Source organism: Nanorana parkeri, unplaced genomic scaffold (assembly GCF_000935625.1).
Source record: "Nanorana parkeri isolate BGI_ZX_2015 unplaced genomic scaffold, ASM93562v1 scaffold1203, whole genome shotgun sequence".
NCBI lineage: Eukaryota > Metazoa > Chordata > Amphibia > Anura > Dicroglossidae > Nanorana > Nanorana parkeri.
The window spans coordinates 17,167-27,828 of record NW_017307471.1 but is presented as its reverse complement, the minus strand read 5'-3'; the positions used below and the strand labels follow the sequence as shown (position 1 = coordinate 27,828).

Here is a 10,662-nt window from a genome sequence, read left to right as displayed (position 1 = left end):
ACAATGCATGGCATGTCCATTGTGGTGCACTACAGTGCGGATCAATTGGTGCCTATTGTTCTTGTAAGGCTGACCTAAAAGAGAAGTTGGCTAGATTTCTACATGAAAGAACATGTGGAAAAAAAAGTCTAGGAGTTAAACACAGGCCCCACTGATGTGGTTGACATGGTCTACAGTTGGCACAGACCCAACTTTACAGAACACGCATTCCAAAACAACATGTGACATGGCACCATAAATGCACCACATGATGACTACGCAGCAATTGGACAGATAAACAGATGAGGACTTATTGGAATTATTTCTAGTATCTGATTACTGATCTCGGTTCAAACAGTAATTCAGGTTCAGGAAAAAATTTCCCTACAACTGACTGGCTGCTCTCTGCAAACGCCAGTAAAAAAGTGATTCCATCTGTAAGTCACTCCCATTGTGGGTAAATATTTGTACAAGCTTTACACATCCAGCTCTTTTCTGACAACAAACTGGGTGATCAGCTTCAGGCAAAGGAATAGTCATTTTGTTATGTAAACTTATTCGAAAATCAGATTTTAATCAAATCTGAAGTCTTTTATGAATAAATAAACAATTCAACATGTTCTTCCCATGGCAACAGTACTCTGCACAGAGCTCACTATACCGCTGCTCGTGTGCTTCTCTCAAATGACAGGCATGCCCTGCACGGGGAGCTTCTTCTTGGTGAGATATTTCAAACAGTCCTAAAAGGATACCAGGGGTGCAGCTTTTCTAATCGCTTGTGCACCAATGAGACGGATTATATTGAAGTCAGACTCTCCCACTTAACTGTCACCATCAGCGAGGGCACTAAAAGTCTAGTGATATATACAAGACAGAAGCAAGGTTTGCTAAAGTACTTTCAATGTACATCATTCATAAAGAGGTAAATTGTTGCTGTACAAAACTTGATTTTGACTTTAGGTGGCATTGTGAAACACCCTCCTGGAGGAGCAAAAGAGGTCTACTACAATGTTATTGGAAGTTTTATACTGTAGACATTCTGGACCTTTGGGAGTTAAACTGCATATATTTACCAAAAATCGAATGCGCAATCAAAATCCAGCAATTTCTTTTACAAAAAAACCCCCCAAAACTAGGAGTTTAAAGCGGACTGAAGAGAACCAATGGAGTGAGCAAAAAAACCACCTGCAAGCATGGTGCAAAAATACCCGGATTCAGATAAATGATCATGAATAAGAATGGATCCATACTCAGATGTTAACAGATGGGGGACTATAACTTAGAGGACAAGAATCACCAGCACTCAGTAATATCATTCAATATCCATTTATTTGGACAAATCATCACAATGAAAGAAGCCAACATTTCGGGGCGAGAAGATGTGACCACAGGGACCCTGTGTGGCCCCTAAACGTTGGCTTCTTTTATTGTGATGATTTGTCCAAATAAATGGATATTGAATGATATTACTGAGTGCTGGTGATTCTTGTCCTCTATCTTGTGCCTGCACGGCGCCATCCGCGGTCATCACTGCGAGCACCATTATTGTACAGGCCGGGAGCGTTGTGAGGAGTGCAGAGGGACTTCCTATCTATCCAAATGGTCTATAACTGACATTTCCTGGATAAACAGTTGTGCCAGGCTCCATACTGTGCTGGTCATAGGACTAAAGATCTAGGCATTTGGTCATGTGACCAGCAATGGAGGGAGCCTGGATCCCTAGGAAAGGTATTTTAGACATTCTATTACTTTTTACCCACTCCAACAAAACTGCCGACATTATTAAAATCGAATAAAGACCCTATTAATGTATTTTCTTTACTTCGTATTTTAAAAAGTCAACAAAATTAATTACAGCCTACAAACACTGAGGGGCCTATTTATAGCAGAGAGGGGGTATCTACTATCCACTGAAACACTTTACTACAGAGAAACCCCTGTGATTGGAGGAGAGGCCAGCCACATGATTTTGACAGGTCATGTGAAGAGGCTCTTCTCTCAAATTTTCTTTTTCATTCATTTGAATTATTGGTACTCCACTTGCTTTAGAGTCTTGAAGCAAGCAGAACCTAATGCACATTTGTAAAGCACACAACTGGGCTTTAAATAAAATAAATAAATACCGGTAGTACAAAAATTGCATTTATAGGAGCTGCAGTTTGGCTATGGTAAGGTCATACTGCTGCTTTATAAACGGGGCCCTAAGTTACTAAACTTTCCTAACACTTCCCAGCTGACTTTCTAAAACTCGTGAGGACTACACTGCATTGAGATCTCCTGGCGGATAGTTCCCTATGGCATGTTGAGGCGATTTAATGCCCCATCATCTACCAAAAACCAGAATAGAAGTGGAATGACCTTTCAAAACAAAATGTTTCCCGGCCTAATAAATGTAATACAAAAAGCATACAACCTGTAGCTACTCCCGAATATCGTTATAGAAACATACAAAACATATAGAAATATAAACACCCACAATAATATACAAGCACATCATACAGAGCCTGTGAGGAGATGAGAGAAAATGGATCAAATGACTCAAGACACAATTATACTTCAAAGAACTTTGCCATGTAATATAAAATATATTGTTGAATCAACAGATGAGGACCAGGAGAAATAAATACAAAATCATGGAAAACAAGATTATTGACATCAGTTCCAGGTTTTTACCTCAGGTGAGCATAGCTATTAATTGCCTGTGCGCTGTGCGCCATTCTATGAACTGAAGCAATGTGCGCCATTCTATGAACTGAGGCAATGTGTGCCATTCTATGAACTGAGGCAATGTACGCCATTCTATGAACTGAGGCAATGTACGCATTTCTATGAACTGAAGCAATGTGCGCCATTCTAGAAACTGAAGCAATGTACGCCATTCTATGAACTGAGGCAATGTACGCATTTCTATGAACTGAAGCAATGTGCGCCATTCTAGGAACTGAAGCAATGTACGCCATTCTAGGAACTGAGGCAATGTACGCCATTCTAGGAACTGAAGAAATGTACGCCATTCTATGAACTGAAGCAATGTGCGCCATTCTATGAACTGAGGCAATGTACGCCATTCTATGAACTGAAGCAATGTACGCCATTCTATGAACTGAAGCAATGTACGCCATTCTATGAACTGAGGCAATGTGCGCCATTCTATGAACTGAGGCAATGTACGCCATTCTATGAACTGAGGCAATGTACGCCATTATATCAACTGAAGCAATGTACACCATTATATCAACTGAGGCAATGTACGCCATTATACGAACTGAGGCAATGTACGCCATTATACGGACTGTGGCAATGTACGCCATTATACGAACTGAGGCAGTGTACGCCATTATACGGACTGTGGCAATGTACGCCATTTTATGGGTGAGGCAATGTAAGCCATTTTATGGGTGAGGCAATGTAAGCCATTTTATGGGTGAGGCAATGTAAGCCATTTTATGGGTGAGGCAATGTACGCCATTTTATGGGTGAGGCAATGTACGCCATTTTATGGGTGAGGCAATGTACGCCATTTTATGGGTGAGGCAATGTACGCCATTTTATGGGTGAGGCAATGTACGCCATTTTATGGGTGAGGCAATGTACGCCATTTGAAGACCTTAGGGCTTATTCACACAAGCAGCCGTGCTCATCCACAGGGCTGCTGGTGCGTATGTGCCCGTACAGTGCCAATAGGCTTAATTGAGCTGCATCAAAACGGTTTCTTTTTTTTTTTTGTTAGAACTTTATTGAAATGTCACAAGTGACACTTCATTGAGTTCTATGGGCACATCACGGTGCAATGCAGTTGTATCACATCTCACTGCGGTGCACTTATAAAAAGTACTGCATGTTGGAATTTTTTGTTTTTTAAGCACGCACCACACCACCTGTACACAGTGGTGTTAACCGTCAGCATCCATGACAAGGCAAATTGCATTGTCTTGCATTCGGGCCGCACTGGAAAAAACAGCCAGCACGGTCCCAATGCAGATGGTGTGAACGAGCCCTGAAGCAAAGTGATATTAAAGTCAAAATGATTTTAAGCTATTTCAAACACTGATTAAATCACTTAAATGGATGCTGCTTCTTAATGTTTAAAAGTTTTAGTTTCCTGAAGAATCAGCTGGTCTCCTGAACAATGGTCCTGACTTCCTGTTTTAGGGTTACATCTTTCTCAAGCAGAGTGCTATGCAGTCACCCCTGTGTATGCTAGTAAGCTGTGTGCGTCTCCACAAACGCACAGACACAGCAAATCAAGCTACTCTCCTCCCCCCGACCCCCTCTCCTCCAAGCTAGTAGATGAACAATTGCTGGAGTCTGCTCTGTCCTTTGTGGGCTTGTAATGGACGGAAAGTTCAGGGATGCTAAGCTGAAAGATTTAGAAGAAGCTGCTCAGAAACACGATAACTGTGTTTGTGCAAAAATGTAAAGCAATGCGTTGCTGGGCCATGTATATTTGTTTGGTGTGGATTCATTATTGCACAAAGGTTGAGAGTTTAATACTACTTTAATAAAACAAGGTTTCTCTGGTTTTGACCTTAAATGTGAAGACAGAATCCATGGAATATTCTAAATGTATACAAGAGCCAGGTCAGGTATCTAATGCACACGTAGGAGGAGTGCCTAGCGCTGCTTGGTGTTCACCATTTTATAAACAGCTGGAGGAAAATGGGAGGTTTGGACCTGTCAGCAGAAAATGACACAGATGGAGTGTGGAAGGATCTGTACTGATTTTAAAGAGCTCCAGTCTCATGTTAGCAACAAAACAGAACAACTAGCAGTCCTGGGGCATCCTTTGGGGAAAAATTGTCAGTAATATCTGCTATTATCAACTACAGCCACTGAGTTTAGGCATGACAGTTGTAAATCAGATTATACTGACAGCATGCCAATGCCATCCGCAATTAAATCAGCTCATCGGTGCCCAGCGGTTGCAACATGCAATGAAAATTATTAGTGCCCCCCCAGATTTGACTGTTGTATCTTATGTGCCCCCCCTACATATTGTTCCTAGAGTCGCCACTGACTGACAGGAATGTGTAGCTCCCTAACCTTTAAAAAAAAAAAAACAATTTATTTGGCCTCAAATCACATAGACCAGAACAACAGTGCTGCCAGTGAACCCAAATTCATCTACATACAGTATAAGATCTAAGTCAGTGATTCAAAGTATTGAAGCCACTGGATTATTATGATAGACGGGAAAAAAAGAGGTTGGCGATGGAGTAGTGACCGCCCGTCATGCTATTGAATTCTAAAGAAGATCTCAAAGTTTTAACTAATGCAACTCTATCAGCGTATCGGTACCTGCCACATCCACAGTAGGCGCCCTACATCCTTAGATTGCAGTTTTATGGGACGCCAATGATCATTATGACATCATTTTGAGATATATTTTACTCTCCCAACAACCCACGACTATTCCTTCACCCTCAGCCTGCCTTTTTTTAGGGTACAGTATTCACAGTTCAGTACCTCCTAAAGCAAGCACTGAATATGCAAGTGTTATGTTCACTCTCCTAAAAGTGCCCCAAGCTGCTGCTCAACAAACTTTCCATGACAAATCATTAGTCTTCTTTACAATACCCGCACAACATTTACCATATAATATTCATCAATAATATCTAGTATAAGAATTGGTCATAAAGATGGCACATAGTGGCAGAGAACATTCTGTAACTGGGGCTGGATGTAACTATGGCAATGTCTCATGAGAGTTTCATTTGACAAGGAGGCACAGAGTAAAAGGTAATAATGTAGGCAAATAACAGAATACAAATATGTAGTTATTTTTGGAAAGAATGGAAGAAGGTAAAAAAAAAAGCAAACAATCAGATTCTAGCAACCATTTCCTAGTACTGGTAAACGATGATGGAAATACTCTAGTAAATTTCAATGGGCATTGGGAACATCTTTGTTTCCTAAATTGCTCTCAATCAGCCCCATTGTAAGTGATAAAACACGGATCGAGAGATGTGTCCTCTAGCTGGGTCCCAGGACAACACACTCTGAACAGAATTGTCCTTACGTCAAGGTGTACGTACATGTTAAAACAGTTATGGAAAATAGATCCATTAGCACTTTACTCATTCAGATGGCCTTTAAATCAGATCAGCATTGATTTAACAAGACACACTGCAGGCCCGCAGTCTAGACAGCCAAGTGACTCACTATGGGTTGTGCCGAACTCCCCATAATTACAAATAAAAACATCCGTTCTTGTAACAGACTGCACTCCCAAACTAGAATCCAGGTCAGAAGGATCCCTGTGCAAAGATAGACAGCCACCTTAGCCCTCATATCATGTTCACCTAATGCTGCCTACTGTGCAGTTTGGCTCATAGGGCAGCAAAATTGTTAGAAATCATTAAAAGTGAAAAAACACAATTGAAACTCTGGCCCCTTCCGTAAGGTCACTTATTTAGGCAACTGGAAGTTCTTGACACTGGTTCATAACAAAAGGGTTGGTAGCCCTTTTAACCTCTGTATGCCAGTTGTGCACAATTAGTTTTGGCTGAGAAGAGGTTGAAGCTGTGCCACTCCCGTAGTGGCCTATCAATCCACTTTCTTTCCTGAAAAAGGAAACAGGTCCACCAGGAACTTAAAGCGCGGAGCCCCGGGGGAGAACAAGGCGACAATTAACTTCCCATGGATCATGGTCATGATGGTCTGGTGTCCCGATGCCCATATACGATACCACGGCCCATAGAAGGGGTCAGACACAGCTGGGCACAACATGTTGTTCAGGTTTACTTCTGTCATCTAGGTAAAAACAGAAAGGAAACAAAGATTAGGTGCAGCAGGGTAGCTATTAGACTTGTGCGCCGTCAAAAAATTTGTTCCGTTTCGGAATATCCGTTATTTCGTGATTCGTATCCGAAACTCAATTCGGATTCGTACGAAATACGAATTTTCGTTAGTTTCGGCACATTTTCGTAACTTTACGAACATTCGTTATGATGAAGTTAAAAAGCAAAAATACCTTTGTTATTATTGGAGTCGATGTGGTCGTTGTTTTTTTTATCCGAAATACGAATTCCGTTAACGGATTCCGTATCCGAATTTCGTATTTCGTATAAAAAAAAACTACCATCAACTCCAATATAAATGTACTTTGCTTTTTAACTTCAATATAACGAATGTTCGTAACGGAACGAAAATACGTCAACGGAATTTCGTATTTCCTGCCTGTGTATTGTAATGCAACTGTCAGCAGCAGAAGAGAAAACCTCTGATTGGTCAACCAAAACGAAATACGAATTCCGTTAACGGATTCCGTATCCAAATTTTGTATTTCGGATAAAAAAAAACTACCATCAACTCCAATATAAATGTACTTGCTTTTTAACTTCATTATAACGAATGTTCATAACGGAACGAAATTCCGTCAACGGAATGTCATATTTCCTGCCTGTGTATTGTAATGCAACTCTCAGCAGCAGCGGATCCGTATTTCGGATTTAAAAAAAATCTTGTCATGTTGTTCAACCTCATTTACAGGGGTAATATTAGTTCCTGTTTCAAAGAAATTCGGATCCGAAATTCGTTAACGGAATTTCGTATTTCGGATATAATTCGGAAACTGCAATTCGGATTTCGGATGCTTCCGAATTTACGAATTTCAGGAAAATTCGTACGAATTTCGATTCGTAACGAAACGAATCACACATGTCTAGTAGCTATTGCATTTCCATTATTTGATCACAGGTGTCCTTCAAGTCTAAGGTTTCAAGGTTAGAGGTTGGGGGGAGGGCGAGTCTACACTTTAGGGGTTAGTGTTAAGTAAATCTGTGCTTTGCCCATACCAGGCAAAGAAACATGTTCACTTTAGTGCCCCCTTTTTGTGTGTGAAAAGCCGATGTACATGGGAGAAGTTAGGGTTAGGTCAAGTACATTGTATACTATATATGATCACTAAAATAACAATAGGCAAATGGCAGAGGTAATAGACAATTTAAAAAAATGAGTTTGACTTATTATTAATTATATTTCTACATAAAATTCATAGATAGTCCAGCAACACACTCACCAAGCCTAGTATTTGTAGGAAGCTGAAGTGGTAGAAAAACATGAGTCCAGTTGCCAGAATTGCCCACCAAAAGTTACAGAGTGGCTCTGCTGTATACACCCCTAGGATAAAATAGTAGAAAACTGTTTATATTCATAACAATATATTCTTTCACATGGCATAGCGCAAGTCTTTACCTCTACTGGACTCAGGTTGTGCATAATGCAATGCTGTGAAGTTCCCCCAACATTACATAGTATTTGAGGATGAATAAAGACACAGGTCCATCAAGTTCAACCTTTGTGTGTCTGTGTGCGCGTGCGTGTGTGTGGTCTTACTTTTTAAGAGTACCTTTACCCCTGTATATTACGATCTCTGAGGATGGTATCCAATTGATTTTAAAATTAATCAATATCCTCTGCTGATAACACTGCTTGTGGCAGAGAGTTCCAAAATGTAACCACTCTGACTGAGAAGAATCCCCTACGCCCTGTGTGGTTAAATCATTTCTCCACCAATTTTAGGTGGTGGCCTCCAGTCTTTCTACTCTCCCATCAATGATTTTAGAATAGAATCTTTTAAAACACAAAGTGAGTAGAGGAAACCACCGGGGGAAATTCCCTGTGCATAATATTAAACAGCAATCTAGGAAAACGGATATACCAATAGTCTAAAGCTGCCCATATACTTTACGAATATCGGCCGATTTTCATATGCGATTGCGTTTTCGTCCGATATTCGTAAGGTTGATGGGCAGTGTACAACCGCAAGTACAGTACAATCGATCGCAGTTTAGGTGTTTCAAGCAATAATCCGCTGACCGAGTACATTTGCTGGCTGTATTTTCTGCTTTTTCATATTCTTCTGCAATCACTTAACACCGAAGCATCTTTATTAGCTTACATTTATTAGCTTACATTTTAAAATGTAAAGTTTAAACTGAATCTTTGCAGGGGAAACCCTAAATGAAGTGTCACTTGCATCACTGCCTGCATGTCGACTGAGATCCTGCACCCAGAGATACCCAAGACTCCCTTGTCTCCTTGAGGAAGGGACCCTGTGCAGCCCGGAAACAACCCTGCGCAGTCCCAACAACATAAGTTGTATGACCTATGTGACGCTATGTGATTGCATCACTATGGAGTGCTGGCGACCCTTCTATATGTTACATCAAAACATGTCAGACTATCTTTCTATATTTATCTATTTTTATATGTTAATTAATCTTTAAGCAACAATTATATGTTTATACGTTGACTACACCCTGTCACTGGAATACCACAGCGTTAAAACTCAATTTTGTTGGAGTTGAAGAGTTGGGCCAACAAGTATTTTACTCAAAGTCTGGAAATCAGCCACCACAGCCAGGACCTTCAGAGCACATAGCATGGAAGATTTACACAGGCACTACTGATGTGGTGACGGAATGGCGCTGATCCAGTCAGTTCATCAAGGAAGCAGGTTTTTTTTTTCTTTGGTCATATTGCTATATTTCTTTATTTGGTGTATGATAAGAAGCGCCTTCGTCTGTTTTTCTAGACACTTAAAACAGACTTGACTGGCCAACCAAGTCCCCCTATTTGTCCTCCTAAATGAATTTAGAATGTGATTGGCAGGTGGGGATATATATATCCCAATCTTAGTTATAACATAGTTTGAAGTTAGGGACCACAATTTCCACATGGTCCCTTTGTGTGGCAATGTGGTTTCAAATATATGTAAAGCGCTGCGTAAATTGTCAGCGCTATATAAATAATAATAAAAAAATATGCAACCAAAATTCTGCATTTAGAAACGGTATATAGGTGGGTTTCCGGTTGTGAGAAGCTGGCTTGAGTGTTGGGGAGAACTTCACAATGTTTGGTTAAATTCTACAAACGCTATAGGTGTGGTATATGGCAAGAGAAAATGTTGTCATTCTTTTAAATGAACACTAGATGTCAGCAGTACACAGCATTTCAGCTGTATGCAGGAAAAGCAGCATAGAGCCATAGCCCTGCAAGTAAAATGGACATAGAGCTCAGGAATGTATGTCATTTTTATAAATAGGATGTGACAAGTCACACTGCTAAACATTTTCCAATAACATTTTTCAGGCAACATTATAATGTTAATAGCTGTACATATTTGTTGTGCTTTATGTCATTTATAAATATATTTGTAGATTCTCCCTCTAGTGACAACCAGTTTTTCATTTTATATACAAGACCTGATGTATTCGGATTCGTTGCTATGGGCAACAACATTTTCCTTTAACAGAAATCTTACATACTAAACCCTCAGCCTCCTTATTAACAGCTGCAGAGCTAAAAATCTCAGATGACGACAGGCACAGTACTTGTTTTATGAGTCTTAGTCATACCAGGAATAGTAAGGCTGGGTTTACCAGTAGCGTAGTGAGGGGGGCCACTTGCCCCCGGGTGCTGGGCTGAGGGGCGCTACATTAGAGCAGCTTATTTTTTCCTTTTTAAAAACAGTGACTTTGAATATGTTTGTTAAATTGAGTGAAGCTTGATCAAAGTTTGTAGAATAGGTGACCATGGAGCACACTACAGACATCATAGGCTACAGCAAGGTTAATGGTAAATAGGACTTGACACTGATATAATAGCGACAGACATGGGGTGATGCCATATCGAATTATTACAGGAACTTCCCTTTGTTGGGGGGGGGGGGGTGTGGCA

At 40.4% G+C, this 10,662-nt stretch overlaps 1 protein-coding gene across 1 annotated transcript in view; it reads right to left on the bottom strand.

The window, feature by feature from the left end:
- Window positions 1-6,022: 6,022 nt before the first annotated feature.
- Window positions 6,023-10,662, bottom strand: part of LOC108796968 (transmembrane protein 164-like) — a 17,548-nt gene continuing 12,908 nt past the window's right edge. Inside the window, exons 4-5 of the mRNA XM_018568537.1 lie at window positions 8,000-8,100; window positions 6,023-6,732 (exon numbers count right to left, since the gene is read on the bottom strand). Coding sequence (XP_018424039.1) covers window positions 6,526-6,732; window positions 8,000-8,100 — 308 coding nt within the window. The 3' untranslated portion in view covers window positions 6,023-6,525. The remainder of the gene's footprint in view (window positions 6,733-7,999; window positions 8,101-10,662) is intronic.